We start from the raw sequence: 22,883 nt of genomic DNA, 5'->3' as shown, positions 1-22,883 counted from the left end.
CCCCCCCCCCCAAAAAAAAACATCCTGAATGGTTGGCGCTTTGCGTTTTGATGGAGAAAGGACTGGTGTCGTTCAGGCTTCTACACACTAGTCCGACGTCGGCCATTTTGAAGTCGTAGTCGTAGCCGTCGTCGTAGCCGCCGGGCGGTCCGGACGATTCAAAATATGGAATCGGGTTGGTCTATCGGGACGAATGATGGCCGATTGGCTTCCTTGCTGTCTTTCAGAAGCCTGTTACCCCCCCCCCCCCTCCCCCCACCCCAGACGTCAGCCACTCGGATTTGCCGGCGGGACATGTAACAGAGCCGCCTGCCCATCTGGCTCCTTCTCCTCGAGTTGCCAAAACCTCAAATATTTCTCAACATATTTTCTGTTATTGTGCAACTGGAGCTGTTTTCGTACAAACTGACGATTAAGGTTTGGACTTCACATGTGTTTTCGACTCTTATTGGGTCAAAAAAGTAGACCCAGATTCTGAAGCGCCTGAACAGTTGTCATGGCCCTGAACAACCTTGTGTTCAGGTTGAACCAGGAAGTGGAACCAGGAAGTGCAACCAGGAAGTCGGTCTTTGCCTTAAAATGTCCTTTTGTCATCCTCACGTTTATTTTTGAATAGTTGCGCGTGTGATTGCCAAATAGTGCTCTTGTCGTCAACGGGGGGCGTTCTGGATTTGAATGAGAACGAAAAAAAAACAAAAACAAAAAGAGGAAGATAATCTGGAAGCTGTGAAAGAAGATTTTCATGAGAAGTGAGTCACGGTCATGCGCTCGTGGGAGATTGTCCGCTTCCTTCTGCCTTGGAGCGAGCGCGACACCTGTCACACGTCGATGGACGACGTGACACTCGTGATGTTTCCAAATATGGACGCAAGTCGTGGTGGCGATGACAGGAAGCAAAGTGTGTGTGTGTGTTTGGAGGCGGGGGTGGGGGTGGGGGTGGGGGGTGGTCTTGGCTGATGTAACAGCTGGAAAGCCGACTTGTGATTGAATGAGTGTTGTGATTAGGTCCCTTTGTCTTGTCGCGTTGGGACTCGGACTCCCCCCCCACCCCCACCCGGACCCCCCACCGGCTGACCCAGGTTGCGTCTTTCCGTTTGCTCCTCGGCTCTCCTCTCCTGAGTCATCTTCCGTGCCTCCTTTTTCTTCTCTTGGTGCGCCGCACGTGCACTGACCCCCCCCCCCCCCCCGCACACACACACACACACACACACACACACACACACGTTTAGAGACGCACGCGGGCAACGCTGACAGCCGTCCAGCTGTGGGACGAGGGAGAAGGGAGGTTTCCAGATGTGTGCTTGAGCGAGCTTGGGGGGGTGGGGGTGGGGGGGCGGTGACTGTCGAGATGGCAACATGAGACGTGGAAAACATTTTTGCGTGTCTTGATTGTTTGCTTCGACACAATTGGGATTCCTCGCATTTCTCACCCCGTTTGACTTCATGACTCCGCCTCCTTGCATGGCAGGAGGATTTTTTTGTGGGTGTTACATCGGTGGAGCTGCTGTGTCAAATAAAAATAACAGGAATGGTTACTACGGCGTGGAACAACATGTTGACCACAAAAGTAGGTCGTCGGGTCGAATTTGTTTTCCGAGACTCTGCTGGCACTATTGTACATATTCATTCAAATGTCCGTTCTACTGTCTCGAAACAAGTTGATTGGGAAAATATTCAGTCATGACAGCCCGAAGTAATACATTTACTTTAAAGTTTAAGTTATTTTGTGACAAGAAGTTTCCACTTTGTATTTTCTCAGACAGCAAATCAGCTTTCCTCATTGAAATGAATGGAAATGCCCTTAATCCGTTCCGGACGTCCAAAACACAATTTTTTTGTTCACTGTTTTTGATCAAGTAAAATTTTTTTTATTCAAATTTTTTTTTGTAATTTATTCTAAGAGAAATAGACTCATTTTGTCAAGTGTAATTACTGTACTGACTGTAGTTGTCATGAGTTGGTTGAAATGAATGGAAATGCCCATAATCCGCTCCGACCGTCCAAAACACAATTTTTTTTGTTCACTGTTTTTGATCAAGTAAAACAGAAAAATGTAATTTTTTTTATTCTAGTTTTTTTTTAAAATTTATTCTAAGAAAAATAGACTCATTTTGTCAAGTGTAATTACTATACGGACTGTAGTTGTCATGAGTTGGTTGTGTGCCTTTAAGGGGCGTGGACTAGCGAGTAACATCAGGAACCGACGTTCGTTCGTTTGCTTGCATGCGACATTCTGGGCGCGTATTGTCGTCTCGAGCGGCGACTTGCAAATTTTCAAATTTTGCATTTGTGTGCTTGACTGTTCAATCGCCGTCTGAAAGTGCATCAATGGCTGTGGCTCTCCTTGCCCACATGTGAGGGCATTACGGCATTTTATATATATATATATATATATATATATATATATATCCATCCATCCATCCATCCATTTTCCGAACCGCTTAATCCTCACTAGGGTCGCGGGGGGTGCTGGGGCCTATCCCAGCCGTCTTCGGGCAGTAGGCGGGGGACACCCTGAATCAGTTGCCAGCCAATTGCAGGGCACAAAGAGACGAACAACCATCCACGCTCACACTCACACCTAGGGACAATTTAGAGCGTCCAATCAGCCTGCCATGCATGTTTTTGGAATGTGGGAGGAAACCGGAGCACCCGGAGAAAACCCACGCAGGCCCGGGGAGAACGTGCAAACTCCACACAGGGAGGCCGGAGCTGGAATCGAACCCGGTACCTCTGCACTGTGAAGCCGACGCGCTAACCACTGGACTACCGGGCCGCCCATAAATATATATATATATATATATATATATATATATATATATATATATATATATTTATTTTTTTTCACTCCGCTCACACAATGCTGTATCTGAAGCTTCATCGAACCTCCAATTTTGGCTCACAACACAAAGCAAAATGAATCAATAAATCAAAATATGAAGGTTTTTACAGAGCAATCCAGTTGCCCTGCGATGTCACCCGGAAGGATAGGTCAGCTCCAATGCGAATGTCGGCTAGCTCCGTCACCCCCCCCCCCCCCCCCGCGCCCTCTTCCAGCTGTTTCAACGCGCTTGTTCTGCACATGTGACCGTGGACAATAGCTCTGAATGTCTGTGTTTTCCATATGCTCGTGAGCGTTACGTAACCGTCGTCTGTTCCTGAGACGGAGGCCGCCGCCGCTTCTTGTTCTTCTTCTCCTTTGGAACTGCCGGCAGAGCCGCCGAGGCCTCGCCAAGAAGCTTTTTTCCCGGCAGCCGGTTTGGAGTCAGAGCGCCGTGTTTTGACAGGGAGCAGGAATGCGAGGGAGGCGGGGTCTTTCCAGGAAGTGCATGGCAAGGGCCAGGGATCCAGAATTCTTTTGGCTGCGTTCGGTTCTCTTGGAAAATTTTCCAAAATTTTGTTGGAAAATGATGGCACTTTTTTCCTGATAGTAACGAGGTCCTGGGTTCGCACCCGGTGATGCAGAATCTTTGCTCAAAGGCAGAATTGTTTCTGATGCGGGTTGTTTTCAGAATTGATGGCAGTTCCCTTCATAGCAGGCCCGTGACAATCGGAATTACACATCACGCTATTTCTTCCTTATTATGGCCTGTTTGCAAAATAAAGAGTCCGATTTTTTTTTTTTTGCCCCTAAAGTCTGTTATTTTAATCACATTTTTTAGCAATATTTGACTACAAACAAGATACATCTATATACAAAAATATTAATAACATCCAAAAGAGAAATGAACTACCCAATTTTACAGACACATTTTAACTTTTTTTTTTAATCTTCTCAAAATGACTTGGCCCATCTGTCTTTCTCTTTTTGGACCTAATTTGTTTAATATTTTTTTTTTTAGAAAACAAATGAGGTCCTGTGGCAACCACTGCATGCTTTGCACCCCTTTTTTGGCTCTTTCTTAAATCTGTTTGTCAAAAGCCGTTCTGTCTCACACAATCCCGCCCGTTAGCGTGACAGCCCAATCGCGAGTATGGATTTCGTTACCATGCCGACTAGGGTGGGGGATAGGAATGCCTGTGTGTCTCAAAAAAACGCTCCCCCCAACCCCCACCACACACACACACACACACACACACACTGAACCCGGCCCTACACAAGCATAGCATGGAATTATACTATTTTCACTTGTGGAAGCAGCACTTCATCGCCAAGGACTTCCAATACCACTTCAGAGATTCCACTATTTGCACACAATTCATTTAAAAAGTCACTTTTTACTGTTATATTTCACTTTTAAAGGCAGCAGAAAAGGTACAAGGACGTTATTTTCTACAAACCGGTCTCGTGAGAACATCGGGGTGAACGCGTGCATGCTGCGGGTTAAGGCACACGCTCACCCATAGCAATGCCCATTAATTTTTTTTTTTAAATATATGAAAGGTCATGTGATAGAGAATTTTGCTTTTTGGCATGAGCCTTCTCGAAAGATTACAACCCCCCCCCCCCCCCCCAAAAAAAAAGACTGAAGTCACTTGGTCATCCGTTGTGGTTTGCATTCCAAGAAAGCGGGCCTGATGAGAGCTCTACACACATGGCTTCTCATTTAAAGGAGGCGCAGAAGTGCTGAGGCCATCGTTTTTTTTTTTGTTTTTTTTAAAAGCGGGATACGTCCCGACTCGTCGCCCGCCGCACTTTTCCGAATTCTTGGCATTTAAAAAAGGCAGCAGAGAAGGCAGCAAATGAAAGAGTGAGGTAGGGAGCGCAGCGCTCCATGAAAGAGTCGTCCAGGGAAAGTATAATTGTGACTCAGACGCCCTCTAATCTGCAGCGCAGCTTTGCGAGGGACGTTCCGGAATGTTCCGCTCAGTTTTTCACGGGCCAGTCAAGTGAAAAACTGGTGGTGGAGTTTAAAAAAAAAAAATGTTGACTTTTTTTTTTTTTACCCCCCCTAACGGTTTGAATTGGCAGTTGTACATCTGTCATCAAAGTTATTATTATTATTATTATTATTATTATTATTATTTTTGCATTATCACAGGTTTGTTTGTGTGCAGCTTTCGCACTCGCTAACTCTCTGTCACTCTCTGTCTCTGTCACTCTGTCACTCTCTGTCTCTGTCACTCTCTCTCCCTCTGTCTGTCTGCCTCTCTTGCTCTCGCTCTCTCTATATCTATTGATCTTTATTATCCAAATACTTGATTATTCGATAGAATTCTCAGGAGGATATCCAAACACCGAAATATTCCCTAGCTCTATACCATTTGTAATCAATTCATTTACTTTTTTTGCAGTCAAGATCTTTTTTTTTTTTTTTTTCTGTAAGCATTGTTGGAGGATTTTGCTTTTCTTCTTCCTGCAAAAGTGAGTTTTACATGCAGTCAAAGAGCGAGAAATGCTCGTTCGTGGCAGGATTGTGTGACGTGGCCCCACGAATGAGGCCCCCGCCCTGGCCGAAGTGCATTGCAGATTTAAAAAAAAAAAAAAAGCCACAAAAGTTTACCTTTTTTGTCTAAAAGCAAGCGACACCTCCAGTTTACAGTCCGCTTTTCTCTGAAAGTGCGAATTAGAGCTTCCAAATTATAGTCATGACATTTTCCAGGGTGTCCACGGGGCTTTAAAAAAGCCAAAGTCATCCTTAAAAAAAAAAAAAAAAAAAAGACGCGTAAACCCCAAAATCTGCACTTGGGCGGTCTTAAAAATGCACCGTAAACAAACTTGTTTTTTTTTTTTTTTTGTTGGAATCGTGGCGCAGTCCCCAAGGTCACAAGCAAAGTCTATCTGCTCACCAAGCGTGAAATGTTTTTGACGCTCTGCATGACCAATATCGACAAATATCCCGGCTTTGAAATCATTATCGGAGTCATAATAGAGGCGTATGTAAAAAAAAATACTTGGTCATGCTGAAAGATCCTTCTAAGGCAATAATTTTTTGCATAGGGGCCACATGAGAACCCGAAAATATTATGGAGGGCCGGATCAAAAGGGTGAACTAAATTGGACATGATATTAATTGGATTTCTTTATTTAATTTAAAAAGCAGTATTTTGCATTTTTTGCCACGTTTTTCAGACTTTAAGAGTACATTATTCCGTCGTATCGGACGGGATTTGCATGACTTGGCGCTACTGCGGGCTTCCGTATCGTCTCACCCTTCGGTCCCTATGCTCTGCAACTTCAAGTAACTGCGCCACCTAGCGTTGAAATGCCTGTCATTACAAGTCCAAATGAAATGAATGCAGTCGTTGACATCGAAACTTAATTGTGTACCAACCTTCAGCGGGCCGGATTAAAAAGACCAACGGACCGGATTTGGCCCGCGGGCCGCAGTTTGCCCATCTCTGTTCTAAGGTGTGTGTGTGTGTGTGTGTTTAAAGAGATCCAAAAACTGGCAGGCTGCCCTCGCATCTGATTGGAACCTTTGTTAGTTGCATGAAGTACAAGAATGATTCCTTGAAAATGAAACGTGGACCCGCTTTGTCGTTTTCGACTCTTGTTTTGGGGGTTTGGGCGACTTGGCGGAAACGCGGCTTTCACAGCTCTGCCAAGGATGATGTGGGCTTGTTTGCAGGCCACTTCCTGATCTGCCCCAAACCCAATCCTGCTCTACTTGAGAGCGACTGTTTTGTTTTTGCTTCCGGTCTCAGTCTCAGGCTTCCCGGGAGTATCGGGAACTGAAAGTTCCTGGATGCGGCATGGTTTGACCTGATGATTGATACGAAAAATGATCTCGCTCATTTTTTTTTTTTTTTTGGAGAAATTGGACAATCGGACAAAAACGCTTTTTGTTCATGTATTGTTTTTCCTGGTTCCTTTTTTTATCAGCGATTTTTGTTTATACCTTGTCGGAGCGCCGTTGCTCTTAAATCAATATTTTTGTGTGGATTTAGTTTTTGCGTCGACGTCTCTGGGATCCGATAATGGACCAAATTTTGCTGGTTTGTTGCATTGCTTGAATGGAATGTTCTGGTCCTGCTTCCAGTCTCAGTCCCAAATACTGAAAACCAAAAATTCGTTGAATGTCATTTTCAAATGGGGCTTCAATTTCGTTCTTTGGTAATATTCGCATGATTTGTGGATTTGCTTCGATAAATATTCCTAATCTGACGCTTCTACAAGGGGTTTGCTACTTTCTCATGGTCTGGGGACCTTGAGAAAGTAGGGTCAAGTGTCTTTGCGCTGAAAGCATCTGATTAGGAAAATGCGGGTCCCAGGAAGTACCAAATAACTAAAATATCCCAAAACTTTTTTTTAACTGCAGTCTCTTGGCCTACTTTTGAGGGAATGTTTTGTTTGGGCTTCCCATCTTATCTCACATCAATGAAACGTTTGGAATGAGAAGCCGAGACGCTTCGTATGCGGTTTTGTCGAGGTGTTCACATGTCCAATGCTTTGGACACCCCGAGGCGGGTGGGGGGCCGAGAAACCTGTTGTAACACGGTTATGGCAATCTTTGCGTGATTGTGTGTTTGTTTGTCGTGAGCCGGTGTCCGTTTATACATTGCGCTCCGCCCATCCTTCCCCTGCGGATGACGTGTCATTTCTGCCACGACCAGGTAGGATGACTGCGGCGCTCCATGCAATGTGGGAAACCTCCACAGCGTCCATCGTTTAGAAATCCTCCCTCTGTCTTGCCTGAGTATGTGTGTGTATGTGTGTGTGTGTGTGTGTGTTCACTTCAGCATTACATTCCTTTCCACCCTTCCACCCCCCCTTTGCCGTATCTTCAGCTAAGAAGGTACTCACACAATTTGTGAGAGAGGGAGAGAGAGAGATCCCCTTGTTCACTGAATACCTTTTTGTAAAAGGAGCCAGATTTGAATGGGAGTGGTGTTGGTGGCAGTTTCCCACCATATTTAGCAGCTACGACCCCCCCCTTTTTTAATTCCTTTTTTTTTTTTAAGCTAAACACACACACACACACACATCCTTTACCAATCAAATGCCAGCCAAAGATTAAAGTTGTCAGCCGATCGTGCGTTAAGGAAACTCGAATGCGTGAGGCGGGTTTGTGATTTAGCAATTTTTATTAATTTTTTTTTAAACTGGACATTGAAGTTCGTCTGGTTTGGTTAAAAACGGATCAGTCGGAACTGAAACAATATCAGGCTGTCGGCATCAAAGTGTCTTTTTCACTTTTGAAAACTGCCTTTGAAAAGATGACTCTTGCTAGCCGATATGAGGCATTTGATTAGCGGCTAGCTGCTAGCTACCAGCTGCTAACAGTAGTAAGGTGCTGTGTTATATCATGTCAGCATCATGAATTGTTTTTTTTTGTTTTTTTTGTGTGTGTGTCCTTAATTCACGATTGAACATGATTTCAGGATGACATGTTGATGCCGTCGGCAGTAGTTTTGGTAAAAAGATATTCGAGAGAGCTATTCTTCAGCCCCTTCGATTTTGCATTGTGCCTTAGCATGAAGCTAGCAGAAGTCAAATGGGTTTGGTTGTTTTAAAAGCACATCTAATTCTTTATGTTTAATGTTTACTTTTACAGTAAAGTTCAACTGGCAGTGGCATTAGACGGCTGGAAGCCTCCTTCTGTTTTTGGGGTTTTTTTTTTTTTTTTTTTTGCTCCTAGTTGTGAATTGAGCCGGGTTGGAGTTTCCGTTTATCAGCCACATCACTTGCGTTGGGCGAAAAACTCATCCGCACGCCTCCTGGAAGGCCACCCTAACGGCGCCAGACACAACAAAAAAAAAGAGATTAGAGCGAGTCACCACCTCGACCAGACAAAAGCTCACCTATTCATTTGGAGGCTAAGTTGGACTTAACCTGTTTCGTATTAGCTGTAAATGCTCTCAGAAGTGGCCAACAAAAAAAGCCCCTTACCCCCACGGCGTGCAGTTTTGCTTTGGAATATGCCAAGTGCACTCTCTGCGTTTGTGTCTCAAATATCTTGTGTATTAATTGTGTGGAAATCGGTCATTGCTGCCGTGCGCTATGCTCTAAACTTTCAGGAAATTAAAAAAAAACAAAACACAAAAACATCTCATTACCCCGCAGCCCAACCCCAAGCCATTATTAATCGCTAATTGAGTACACACACAAAAAAATGGCTATTTTATGACCATGTGTTCATGGTACGGTCATGATTAGCTGTCCACATTCAAGTCTGCCCTCACGCCAAACCCCCCCAGACCCGGCCAGACAAAAATCCTTTAATATTCAACAAAAGCAAACGGTTGTGGTTACATCGTTTTCACGAAGTTTTATCACGGTCTGCGGTGTCATTGTCCCTATTTTTATTTTTTTTTTGGTCACTTTCCTAAAGGAGCACATAGAAAATACACATCTGGAGCTATTTCTATGCAAAGCTAACTTTAGAATGAGGTTGCGTGTAACCTCTTTCTCCTCTTTCTTTTGCCGTCTTTGCTCTACTCTTTTTCCTGGAAGAATCGGGAGTGGTGTTACCATCTGTGTACGATGTGTCCTGGAAGCTGCATATGTGTGTGTGTGTCTGTTGGAGGCAGGATGGCCAGGCCGAGCTGGGAGCGGGGCTCGGCTGGAGAAAAAGACTTTGCGGTTCGGAGCGCAACATGCGATTAGAACTGCTGAGGCAGAGCCATCATGGCAAAGGGGCTGACGTCGGCGTGTGCGTGCATGCGTGGAGACGTGTGGACGTGCGGCTCGGCGTGTTTATGGTTTGACAGTGCGATACCGCAGCTGTGTGATCTACTCACCCTCTTGAAGACCTCGTTGGTGCGAGAGGATGTCCGGCTGAAAGTAAAGACGTATGCGTGTGGTGAGGTTCTAATATTATGGCTAGTTAGTTGCGTGAACGGGTCGAAATATTAAATATTAAAAATATTCATTCATTCATTCATCTTCCGAGCCGCTTGATCCTCACTAGGGTCGCGGGGGGTGCTGGAGCCTATCCCAGCCGTCTTCGGGCAGTAGGCGGGGGACACCCTGAATCGGTTGCCAGCCAATCGCAGGGCACACAGAAACGAACAACCATCCACGCTCACAATCGCACCTAGGGACAATTTAGAGTGTTCAATCAGCCTGCCGAGCATGTTTTTGGAATGTGGGAGGAAACCGGAGCACCGGAGAAAACCCACGCAGGCCCGGGGGAGAACATGCAAACTCCACACAGGGGAGGCCGGAGCTGGAATCGAACCCGGTACCGGTACCTCTGCACTGTGAAGCCGACGTGCTAACCACTGGGACTTACCGGGCTGCCCTATTAAAAATATTATATATATATATATATATATATTTTTTTTTTTGTTGACACTCAATTACCCGGGAACGACATTTATTTACTCAACTCCCAGTTGAAGTCTACTGTCAAACTAAACATCAAGAGAACTCAAAGCGGGGGACACAACACTCACTTCAAAACACAAAAGGTGGTGCAACTCATGCAGACAGAGAGCATGACAATACTCACGGGCAGATATTCATTATCTTTGGTGAAAAATGACTATTATTATTTGGGGTGCACCGATCGATCAGCCAGAAAATGGATTGGCGCCGATTTTGCTAATTTTGATCGGCTAATTTCACAAAAGATTAAAGAATCTTGTCCACCGATCTCGTATCCCTCTGCAGAGATCTGAAAAAGTCAGCCGCCGCCAGATGCAAATCTTTTGTTTTGTTTGGAATTGGACTGTTTGCGCTCCGTATGAATTACAAAAAGGCCACGCACGGCCATTGCATTGGGGGCTTGGTTTGCCATGAGGAAACCAAACGATGGCAACACTTGGGCATGCGCTCCATGTCAAAGGGAAATACAACATGACGTCATGTACATGCACGCGCGCCTGACTCACGTCTCTCCCCCTCTCTGTACTTTCCCAGGTAGGGCAGTTGAGTGAATTTCTCCATGAATGTACGTCACAATGATGATGACAGACCAGATTCCACTGGACTTGGCTCCGCCGCCTCTCCTGAATGGGGAGGTCCCGCTCATGCCGCACATGGTTAACGGTGACGCAGCGCAGCAGGTAAACACGGATGCACACACGCAGACACACACACACACACACACACACACAAGTGCTCCTGGGGTGGTGCCGCACTAAGACCGACTGACAAGAACGTACGCACGTTTATCTTGTGCGTACCAGCAAAAATACCCTGATATAGCATCAATGGTTCCACAACAAATTGGTATGCCCAAATGTGGTGCCAAACTAATATAGAAAGACAAGAATACACACACACACACACACACACACATACACACAGACTCATGCAAGCATTGTTCTGATAGGGACCAGCCCATAAAAACAATGTCCCATCAGTAAAGGTAGAATTTAAAAAAAAATTGAGAATACACACATACAGTTCTCCGGTAGCCCAGTGGTTAGCACGTCGGCTTCACAGTGCAGAGGTACCGGGTTCGATTCCAGCTCCGGCCTCCCTGTGTGGAGTTTGCATGTTCTCCCCGGGCCTGCGTGGGTTTTCTCCGGGTGCTCCGGTTTCCTCCCACATTCCAAAAATATGCATAGCAGGCTGATTGAACACTCTAAATTGTCCCTAGGTGTGAGTGGTGAGTGCGAATGGTTGTTCGTCTCTGTGTGCCCTGCGATTGGCTGACAACCGATTCAGGGTGTCCCCCGCCTACTGCCCGGAGACAGCTGGGATAGGATCCAGCACACCCCCGCGACCCTAGTGAGGATCAAGCGGTTAGGAAGATGAATGAATGAATGAATGAGTTCTAACTAAGATGTCCCTCTCGATTAAGGGGAAGAAGCATCTATGATGGGACCACACAAACCGAGAAAGACAAGACCATACACACTTGTTAAGCACACTTTTTTTTTCTCGTGTAGACCAACCAACGTGTACCTTCAAAAGCTTGGATCTTAAGGATGGGTCCCCACTAAAGTATAAAAACAAGAACACGCATACAGGCGTTTTGCATGTGGAGAACAGTCAAAATGTCCCCACCAAAAAAAAAAGTCGCTTGTGAGTGTTAATAGTGGGGGCACACTCGTATAGAAAATGAGAAAAGTGCCCCCCCCCCCCCCCCCCACACACACACACACACAACACGGAATGACAAGAACAGACACACACGTCAACAATCAGCACAGTCCCTTATTGCTTATTCACATCCTGTTGGGACACTGACATGTCCAAACCGTTGTAAAATCAAATCTAATTTTAGCTTCATTACTCAGCGCTTAGGTGATGTTAAAGACAAAGGCGTACTGCAGAATAGTAGCAAGTCAAACAATAATAAAATAAAAAACAATCTTTTTTTCTACTTTTTAACGATGCTTCTGCTGCGTCTGGAGTAGGCAAATCGCTCCTGGACCACGCCGACTCTCTTTCCTTCCCCTGGTGTTTAAGGTGCTTGGCTTTGCAAAGGGTGTTTTTGGCGGGGGGGGGGGGGGGGGGGGGGGGGAGGGGTAGCGGCACGCTGGCAGTTAGAGCATTTCTTTTTATTTGTTTTTGTTGTTGTTGTTTTTTTTTTTAACTCAATGCCTCGCAGCCTAAACTTAGTGTGCAACCAGAGATGGAGACCAATGATTATGTGTATGGGTGTGTGATTTTGAATTTTTTATTTTAATTTTAAATTGGAATGATGTGCCTCGGATGAATTCTATGGAAGTCGATGCACGTCAAAATCAGCAGATATCACGTTATTTGCTGACAGTTTTTCGCATTGGCACAAGAACTTCAAGGTCGGCATACGGTAAAGTCGCCGTCGGCCACTCCGCATGGCGCCTCCGCCCACACGGAGGGGGTTTTCTCAGCCCTTGGCGAACGTGGGTCGCCCTGTACTCGACGGTGGTTCCCATAGCAACAGCAGCCGCCGCCCGCTGCAGCAGCCGACAGGGCAGGAAGTGCGCGACTGTGCGTGCGTGAGCAAGGAGAGCGGCTCGGCTCGGCTCGGCGATGGGCGAGCGCGCCGACTCCAAAGGCAGGATATGAGCGTCATTTTTTCGACCGCCGTGCACCTGTAGCTCATAAGCGGCGTCGCGTGCTGGGGGGGTGGGGGATGCGTGCATGCGTGCGAGCGCAATGGAGGGTCACCTGTTTCACGTCTGCAGCCACGTGTACGCGCTCGACCACCTGCACGCCGACAATATGACGGTAGGGCGCGGGGACGTTGCGGGGGGGGGGGCGCTGCGCTGTTCGCGGCCATGTTATGTCACTGCCGACTGTCACTCGGTCGATTGGGCGACGTTCTTCTGCGCATCTAAACTTGTCCGTGTGTGTGTGTGTGTGTGTTTGGACGCAGGTTATCCTGGTACAGGTGAACCCGGGGGAGACGTTCACCATCCGGGCGGAGGACGGCTCGCTGCAATGCATCCAGGGTCAGTATTCCTTGCCGGTTGTCCCGTTGTCATAGCGATGTCCATACATGTGTGCATTTACGTGCATGTGTGTGTGTGATGCAATAGTTTGTCTTGGTTTTTTAGAAAGCTGCAACGGCAGTAGTTTGTCTTCCCTTGATCAAAGGGCAACGTGGATCATTCCTTTTTCTTCCCTTTTAGTAAAAGTGCAAAATATTTTTGGCGTCCCTCGAGGAACGAGCAGCGTCCTTTTCGTAAGGGGCGGCGTCCATCCAATCCATCGTCGGCCTTGCTTTTTAGGAACGTCCATCTTGGTTTTCGGAAAATGCAACGTCAAGACTTTGCAATATCAATTCTTGGTCTTCATTTTTAGTTGCAATTTGTAGTTAGTAGTTGTCATGAGTAGAAATTGTGACCCCCCCAACCCCCCCCGCCCCCATTATTGCCGGTGCAATGATTATTATTTTTTTTTTTTCTAATCCATTAATTTTTTTGGGACAAAAACAAGGAAATTCAGCTCTATGATCATGAACAGGAGCAGATTGCCCCCCTCCCCCCTCCCCACACACACACAAACCCGCCCACCCCCCGCTGCAACTTTTCCTCTATCAATTTGCGGTTTTAGCCAGAAGCCGCGTTCAACCTCCAAAACTTTCCTTTAGCGTCTTGTGTCTGCTCTGCTCTCCGCTGGAGGACACCCTGAACGTAAGCCCAACACCGTCGACAGTGTCCATTCAGTGATGGAAACAGTAACCGCTTTCATTCGTGTGAAGCACGTCAAAGTCTCGCTCGCTGGGACGGCGAGGCGCGGGGGAGGGGGGGGGGGGGAGTGGGCCTGTATTGTAAGACGGGGGATTCCCCTTCATCTTGCATCACCGAGTCTCATATCGATGATGTCAGCCGAGCTTTGAAAGAGCCCCGTTGTTCCGTCTATCTCGGCTACGGAACACACACCTGCCCCCCCCCCCCCCTCCCGCCCCCGCCCCCCCACTCCCCTCGCGGTGTCCCACACCCATGTGTGATATGCTAACTCATTAAAGCCCACTTCCCTCTTCTCCACCCGCCAGGTAATTGAATTCCCGCCCACCCCCACCCACCCTGAGGGCTCCCCCCCCCTCAGAAGGGGGAGGGGCCACAGTGAATGCCTGAAAGAAAAGAAAAAAAAAACTCACTTCAGGGCATAAGGTAGAGACGGGCGGCATGAAGGAATTTAGGGTGGGGGTGGGGGGGGGGGGGGCTGTCTTCTATCAGGGTCCAGAGTGGGCCATTTTGCTCTGGGATCTAGTTTTGGCGGTATTCGATATTTTTGGGGTTTTAAAAAAATAAGTGATAAGATATGCAAATGAGCGCCACACATGCAAATCGGCCAAGCAGAAATTCTGAACGTTTTGTCATGCAAAGTCGGATGACATCAAATCCCAAACGCTACTTTTAGTCATGAGAAAAGTGAATTTCGTAAAGTGTCAAAGCACATTTATTTGAGACTAAACAACGAGAAATTTTTATAACCCCCCCCCCCCCCCCAAAAAAACTAAAGAATTACCAACTGCCAAAAAAAAAATCCCCAAAAGTGCTGCCTCCTGACTTCTGTTATTGCAAATTTTTATTGGCTGCCATAACTTTACGTATTGCAGTTTTTACCTCACTATTTTGGCACATTTTCTCGCTATTTTTCTTCCTTCTCAGTCAGACCGGTCAAAAAATTTTTTGGTTTTGTTTTACAAAAACTGACACCATTAAAATTAGACTGCTCATCGCCGATAATCATCAGAAGTGTGTTTTTTTTTTTAAAATCCGACGTTCTGCATTTTAAGTGGTATTCATTAAGTGTAACAAGTGTTTCGAAGGGTAGGAACCGGGCAGGGGGGGGGGGGGGTGTTGGTGGGAGGGGGCGGTGTCGTAGCATAGCATCCATTCACAAAATCCTTCTTGTGCCCCTTTGCAAGCGTGAACACATCCGTCTCCGAGTCCAAACTCAAATCCCTCCCGGCGTCTTGAATATTTTACAAGCACACGTGAATTCGGAAAAGTTTGCCAGCGGAGCGCCCTGCAGGTCATCTGATTTTATCATTTTGGGGGGGGGGGCAGGATCATTAAGTTCACATGAAAACCATTTTGAAGGCCAGCTTCCCGTTATTGGTAATGCGCCGAGTTTTAACAAAATGTGTGTGGTTGATATTTCTCACTCTCTCGCTCTCTTTGTTCCTCTCTCGCGCGCTCTCACACAAGCTTCAACACATTTTTTTTTTTCTTGTCAGGTAGTTTCGCAGGACAGGCTCTCACTTGATATTCATACGTCCTGTTGTGATGTAACGGCAATATTTTTAACACGACTATAAATAGAACAGCGGTAGCTAAAAGGCGTGTGTTTGCGCTTTTGCGGTGAATCATCCAACTGTGTGTGTGTGGGGGGGGGGGGGCGGAGGGGGGGTGATGATATCATGGAAGTTGATCCAATCTGTGTGTGATTGACGCCCACCCAAGAAATTGACACTGCAATGGAGTAGAATGCAGTTTGGGTTTTTTTTTCAATTGCATGAGGCTGACGTTTTGCAAAAAATAAAAGATTTCACGACAAACGACAAAAAAAATTTGCTAGAATTGCGTCTCCAGGCCGGGCCTCCTTCAGTCTGCTAATTAGCATTAGCGCCCACCCCGATTCATCGGGTCTCTCCCCCAAATCCCCAGGTGCCCCCCCATCCCCACCCCATCTCCACCTCACCCCCCCAACCGAGACCATTCCCCAGAGCTTTCCCACACTCACATCAAAGGGCATCTCTGGAGGGTGTGTTCGAGCACCCCACTCTGGAATGCGCCTGCGCGTGCACGCGCGCGCACTTGCGTGTGTGTGTGCGTGCGTGTGTGTGTGTGTGTTTTTACAAGGCCGTGTTGTTTTACTGTGTTGTTTGCTCTTTGTTGGACTTTTATGTGGGCTGATGAGGCCTGGGGGGCTGGGGGTTGGGTGTAGGAGGTGGGGGGGTGGATGGAGAGCAGGAAACGACGGCCACCTAGACAGGATGTGACATCATCATCATCATCATTTTTGGACAATATGAATCAATTCAAATAATTTTGCTGATTTGTCTCACCATGAGGACAATAAAAAAAAATTAATCTAAATGGGTGAATTAAAAAATAATTTCATGTATTTTTTTTTAATCACATATTCCAATTCGGGTTTTTTTTGTTCTTGTTGTTTTTCTGTCTGTGGGGATGACGGCGAGTTGTCTGTGTTTATATCAGATTGCGAAACATTTAAAAAAAAAATTTTTCATGAAAAATGCATCAAAAATCAAATAATTCTTCATAAATTCTTCATAAAACTTCATCCAATGATTGTAATCTCAAAGGAAAGTGTTTTCTGCTTTTGGATCAATTGGGGCGGTGGGGGCTTCATTTTAATAATTAAAATAATCCAAATACATGGCACAAATACTACATTCAGGCGAAGCGATGAATAAAGGATTTGACACAAAATTTTAAAGATATTTTGAACAATGAAAAATCCCTTTTTACATTGTCAGTTTTTATGCCAAAACCTTTACTATGTCGAAATTTTTTCCGGTTAAAAAAAAAGTACTGGTGAATATAAAATCAAGAGCGTAACAAGCATTCAAGTGATAAAAAATATCTTTTTTTTTTTTTAATGTTTGTACTTGTTTTCCCTGAACAGGTTTTTTGCCCATTACTCTTATTTGAATCGTTTAAAAAAAAAATCATTTTCAAAATGGACATTTTCTTGATTTTTGTCGTTAATGATAAAGTCTAACTTCACAATGTCACACTTTCAATGTCATCCCCTCAAGTGGCCGGAAGCAACCCCCTCCCCCCCTGCGCCCCCCCCCCCCCCAAAAAAAAATTACAATTGGGACTTGTTCTTGCGCAATCTGTTTTCCTCCCTTCTGGTTTGCGGAGGCCTCCTCACTTTTTCATATATTTAGTCGCCGTCTATTTTTGTCTCAGTGGGCTGGATGATGCTTGCTTTTGCTTCACTCGTTTTTTTTCACTTTTCACGCGTCACTTTTTTTTTTTCTTTTTGTCCGAGTCTGCACTTCTACCCCTCGGTGGATTTGGATAGGACGTGTGTAAATCGCCGCGTGAGAGCGACATATTGTCCGCGTTTCGATGTGTGCTAAACACACATACGCCGTCCGGCAGCATTGAGGAAATCCGCAGGGCATGTCCGTCATGGCGGGATGCACAAAAAAATTTTTGCTTTTTTTTTTTTTTTTTGGTTGAATGTGCAGTTTTTCAGGGATTTGACCCATTACCAGGGGTCAAAGGAAATTGCCCCCGGGTTGGCAGAAGTGAGTAAAACGGGCAGAGCGGGAGAAAGAGAGATGGATTTTTAAAATTTATTTTCATTTTATTTTTGGGGGTGCCAATTCAGATTTTTTGTAGAAAAAAAAATCCTGATAACCGGTTAATACACTTAATATTAAAAAAAAAACAAGAAATAAGATATTTTGGTCCGTTCACGTATTTCGTCCAATAGCACTGCTGGAAAAATTATGCCCCCCCCCCCGCCCCACCAAGCATTGAAGTTGCCCATCGCTGCTGTAAATACTCGATGGGCCGGATGTCAAAATTTTACCTCGCCCCCGATTGTTAAAAAAAACGCCAAGTCGATTGTTGTTGCTTGCCCCCCCCCCCCGCTCTCCCGTTTGAACCCGATGCCCTCGTCGGCCGCGCGGGGCATGAAGAGGCAACGTTGAGCCAGGCGGGTGGAGTGGAAAAAAAAAAAATCCGAATCACAGAAGGAGGAAAGGTAAATAGGCCGGGGAGGGGTGGGGGGGGGGGGGGGGAGGAGCGAATCACACCACGCGTGTCTGGTCGTGTCTGCCGCGTTGTGGGCGAGGCCGCTTCCTCTTCTAACGCCGCTGACCCCGAGCAACCCCCCCCCGAACCCGACCCCCCCACCCCCGCCACCGCCACCACCGCCGACTCACTTCGGACCGAGTCTCGCGCATTCGGGAAGTTTCCTGGCCCGCTTTCTGGGCGAGCGGGGCGGATGTTGGGAGGGGGGGGATTATGCCGAGGAAGAGGAGAATGCTGCCTCTGTCTTCATGTGTGAGAAGAAAAAAAAGGGCTTGCATTTTTCCAGAAGACGAGAGAGAGAAGAAGAAGAAGAAGGGGGGAATCTTTTCCAGGGATGAAATTCCTGGCTCGCTTGACGTTCAGGGTACAGCTGGGGATGTTTGCCCCCCCCCCCCCCCCCCCCCCCTCCTGCTTCTTTTTCTCTTCTTGCTCATCTTGTTTTCATTGCGCCTCAACAACACTTCAATAAAAGTCCACATGCCCGCATTCTTTTTGCAGGGCCTCAAATTCCACGGGAATCTCGCCGCTTCCTTCCTCAATTGATCCGAGAACCAAAAAATGATCAGAAAAGCCAGAACTTATTGATCAGGATGTTCTTTTTTTTTTTTTTTTTTCAAATGTCGTTTTTAAAAGAGGCGTTTGTTTTGTAAATATGCTTTCCACGACTCCTGAGGTGCCCCCCCCCCCCCACCACAAAAAAAAAAAAGTTTGGGAGGCTTTACAGTTCCCACATGCAATTGTTTACATCATGTGAGCTTTCACTTTGCCTGATTGGACCGACAGAAATATGTTTGTGGGGGCGGCGGGGGGGGGGGGGGTTATGGAATGAAATTTTTGTTGCTCCCTCGTTGCCCTCACAAATATCATCGAACACATCATCCATGCCGTCCATGCTGAATGGTAGATGACAGGCTGTTAGTGTGTGTTTGTGGAGGGTGTGGGGTGCTGGGGGCGGGGGGGTATTCTGGGAAAGTCCCTGCTCGAGTTGGACTTGGATCCACTCCATCGCGCAGAGGCTTTGGGACCTTCTCGGACAAAAAGACAAGGGGGGACAAATTGGCGCGGCGAGAGCGGAGAGCGGGCTCTCGCCTTTGATCAAACTGGGAAAACCGGAGCCGTAAAGCGCCTGTCAAAAGGCCGTGACTCATCCTGAAGGAATGGAGGGAGGGGGGGGGTTGGTGCTGGTAGGGTAGGGGGTGGTGGTGGGGTGGGGGGGGGGGGTTCCAAAAGCTGCTCTTTTTACTGGGTCAAGGTTTGAGGAGGAGAAGAAGAAGCAGGAAACGATTATTGGACTCCGCCGAGTGTGTTTACTCGCCGACAGCTGTTGCGCCTCCTCGCGAGACGCGCCCAACTGATTAGCGAATGGATATAATGAGTCATAGAGCGTCTGGATCGTGTACGTTTTGAGGGGGGAAAAAAAACGCGGGCGACGGGCAAAGTGTCCCCCCCCCACCCCATTGCCCTTTAAGTTTACCGTTGAACAAAACGCACGACAAAAGGAACGACTTGTGTCGTCAACATAACCTTGTTTTGAGAAAAGCTATTAGCTTCCGGCTAACCTACAATGCACAATGTCATAGACGGGCTAATGAAACTAGCATTTATGTTGCCATATTACAATCGGTGCAGTAGCTAATATAGACAATATAATAGTGCTCAAACATGGCATGAATTATTTATCCCCTGCACAGAGCAACCTGCCACTCATGCTCTCATTCGGGAGCGTTCTCCGTGTTAGCTTGCGAAAATCAAAGTTGCCGTTGAACAAAGTTATTTTTTAGCATTCTAGCAATGCAAAAAAATTTTTTTTGTCATTTTACACTAAAAATGTTCGATGAAAAGAATGTTCAAGAATAATTTGAAAAACTTGTGAATAATCAGGGCAAATCCTCATTGTGTGTGTGTGTGTGTGTTGTTCCAGGTGTGTCGAGTGTGATTTGTGTAGACTACGCAAATGTCAGCGTCTCCCAGAATTCCAGTGTTTGCGTGTGTTTGTGTGTGTCAGCGTGACTCCTTAAAGAGTTTATACTCAAGTGTCCAGGTGTTGCGCCACTTTTGTCTGCATTCTTCTTTTTTTTTTTTTCCTTTGCAGACATGTTTGTGTACACATCTGTGTGTGCGCAGCTGGGCTGCCGTGTGTGTGTGTGTATACGTGCGCGTTTTCTGAAAGAACAAAGCAGAGCGGGGCCGAGTCCCTCCAGACATGACGTTGCTCTGCTCTGGAGCAGAAGCAGCAGCAAGTAGGTCGGTCTGCAGAGATTTTTTTTTTCCCCCCATCCCCGGGGGGGGGGGGGGGTCAGTGAGTTGTCTCCTGTGGGCGGGGGAACGTGCTGGCATTTTTTTTAAAAAGGCGTCAACACAAATATCTTGACATGCTCATGAATTAGCCTCATGCTAATTCATGAGCTAATTCATAATTCAATTAGCCTCATGCTAATTCATGAGCTAATTGGATCACGTGATCGGAATTTGGCTTGCGTGGCAAATTTTCAGCTGATGGAGCGTTCGTCGTCATTGTCGGTTTCGGGAAATGTGTCCGTCTTTAGTGTTGCGCAAGAGTCGGTCTAGCGGTGTGCGTTCGGGTTAGTGTAGCGTTCCAAATATAGAAGAAGGGGCAGGGGGGAACTGGAGGAAAAGCCGCACATTTGTCCAAGTTCTTCTCTTTTGACCAAATGTGGAAACGGGTTGCGCATCACCCGCATTATCCAAGAAGAAAATTGCGGCTCGGGGGGGAAAATGCTGAGTGGCCCGTGCGACATGAAAACATCTTCTCCGTGATGTAAGCCTCCGTTGTTCCTTTTTATGCGCCGGGGGCATCGGGTTCGCGCTGTTGCGACGGCAATGGAGCATCCGAGACGCTAACACCACAACGGTCGCTACGTCAGTCTTGTGCCTCACAGCCCCAGGCGGGTTTAATTCATGTTTACATGAGATGTGAGGGTTTTTTTGGGGGGGGTTTTCTTTCTTAAAGGGCAACTCAAGGCCAAGAAAATAATAATACCCGTCCGAACTAGGGTTACAAGAGTTTTTGGATTCTCAAACAACAACTTCTTCTGTACGGTACAGCAATACGGAAATGTATATTCTGATGAATGTGTCATATGCGGAATTTGAATTCTGCATCATCTCAGGGCGCTGCCATTTTGGTCTTATACCGCATAACATTGGGAGCATCCACCGCCCAATTTATTAATTTATTTATTTATTTTCTGCTGTTTCTGGCGATATGAGTATGCATTAGATTTTTTTTGTTTTTTAATTTCAGATTCTGTTTTTCCTTCCATTGTAATTAATTTTCTTGTTTTTTTTTAATAAATGTGCTAATTTAAAACGATTTTATTTTTTTAATTTCAGATTCTGTTTTTCCTCCCATCGTAATTAATTTTCTTGTTTTTTTTTTATAAATGTGCTAATTTAAAACGATTTTATTTTTTTAATTTCAGATTTTGTTTTTCCTTCCAATATAATTAATTTTCTTGTTTTTTAATAAATGTGCTAATTTAAAACGATTTTATTTTAATTACAATTTTCATTTTCTTACATTTGTTTTTTAATTGTTATTTTTTTAAACACAATTTTTCATTTCTACTTTTATTTTTTGAAATAGATATGCTTGAGTATTGAATAAGCAACAACAGGAGATTGTGTACGTCTCCGTAATTCTGCAATTTCCGCACCTTACTGGTATAAAAAAAAAAATCGGATTCATCGACAAAATAACAGATTCACCGATGATTGAAAATCAATCTGCTTTTAGACCATATAAATCTGAGAATAATTACTGTTGAGCAGCTGAAATAAGTCGAAACGATGACTCAATCATGAATATAGTAATTTGGTCATCCAGTAGCTGTCAATGGATGAATTTTTACATCTCTACCCTGAAGGCTTTGAGGATGCTCCCTTCCTGTTGTCTGCTACGACGATAAGTGATGAAAGCGCCTCGGGCGCAGGAATGTGCTTGCGCATACCTCCCGCGCGCACAAAATCCACAGGTTATGATTGACATTCCCAAGCAAATCAGCGATTCGCTGAGATTCTATGCCGACTGCCAACTTGTCTTAATTTTAAAAAAAAATAATGTTCGTGCTTCTGTTGGCAGTTTGACACACACTCTTTTGCATTGTTGCCCGGGGCAGTGGCCCGCACAGGAAGTCCCCCGCTTCCTCCTGGGCTGCCCCCCCCTTCCCGGCCCCTCCCAAGCTCACCGGATTCAATCTAAAAAAAATAATAAAAAAAGAAAAAGAAATACAATAGGTAAATAGGAGCTCAGAATGAGTATGGTCCACTGTAGCAGTGTGTGTTCTTGTTTTTCCCCTTAAGTGTGACCCTTGACAAGGAAAGTGTGTGTGTCTGTGTGTGGACTTGTCTGACCATTTTCATGTGGCATCACACTTGACCCTTGAAGAAAAATACTACGATGTGTGTGTATTTGCAAGTGTGTGTGTGTGTTCTTGTATATACGCTTTAGGTGGCACCTTCTTTGACATTTCCCCTTTTGTCATGTGGACCATTGTCTTGTCTCGTGACGTTTTGGCTTCTCCACACAAGACAAATGCTCGTGTGTTTCTGTGCCTGCTTGTACTCTTGTTTTTCTGCTTTAGTGTGTCACCAATCTTGTCATTAAAAAAAATAAAATGTCCAGCTTTCATTTGTTAAACTTTTTAGCTGGTTCCCACATGAAAAATACAATAATCAGAATAATCTTTATGTAGAACGCACAAGGAACCTGTCTCCGGTAGTACAGGCTACACAGGTATTGCAATAACATCAACAAAGACATGACATCGAAGTATTGTAATGTAAGGGGTACCATTGAGCAGTAGTAGGGCCCAACGACAGCTGCGCGACAATGTGCGGAGTCGTCG

The 22,883-nt window shown here is 45.8% G+C and overlaps 1 protein-coding gene across 3 annotated transcripts in view; it reads left to right on the top strand.

Moving 5' to 3' along the window:
* LOC127614283 (fibronectin type III domain-containing protein 3B-like) overlaps positions 1–22,883 on the top strand; it is a 75,872-nt gene that overhangs the window by 14,606 nt on the left and 38,383 nt on the right. For 2 of the 3 annotated variants that reach the window (XM_052085516.1, XM_052085515.1), the window contains exons 2-3: positions 10,748–10,893; positions 13,143–13,218. In XM_052085516.1, coding sequence (XP_051941476.1) covers positions 10,777–10,893; positions 13,143–13,218 — 193 coding nt within the window. In that variant the 5' untranslated portion in view covers positions 10,748–10,776. Of the gene's footprint in view, positions 1–10,747; positions 10,894–12,910; positions 12,995–13,142; positions 13,219–22,883 lie in introns of those variants that run through there. The other variant, XM_052085517.1, reaches the window with a different exon arrangement.

The sequence above is a fragment of the Hippocampus zosterae genome, chromosome 14 (genome assembly GCF_025434085.1).
Source record: "Hippocampus zosterae strain Florida chromosome 14, ASM2543408v3, whole genome shotgun sequence".
Lineage (NCBI taxonomy): Eukaryota > Metazoa > Chordata > Actinopteri > Syngnathiformes > Syngnathidae > Hippocampus > Hippocampus zosterae.
This window is presented reverse-complemented; position numbering and strand designations above follow the sequence as displayed.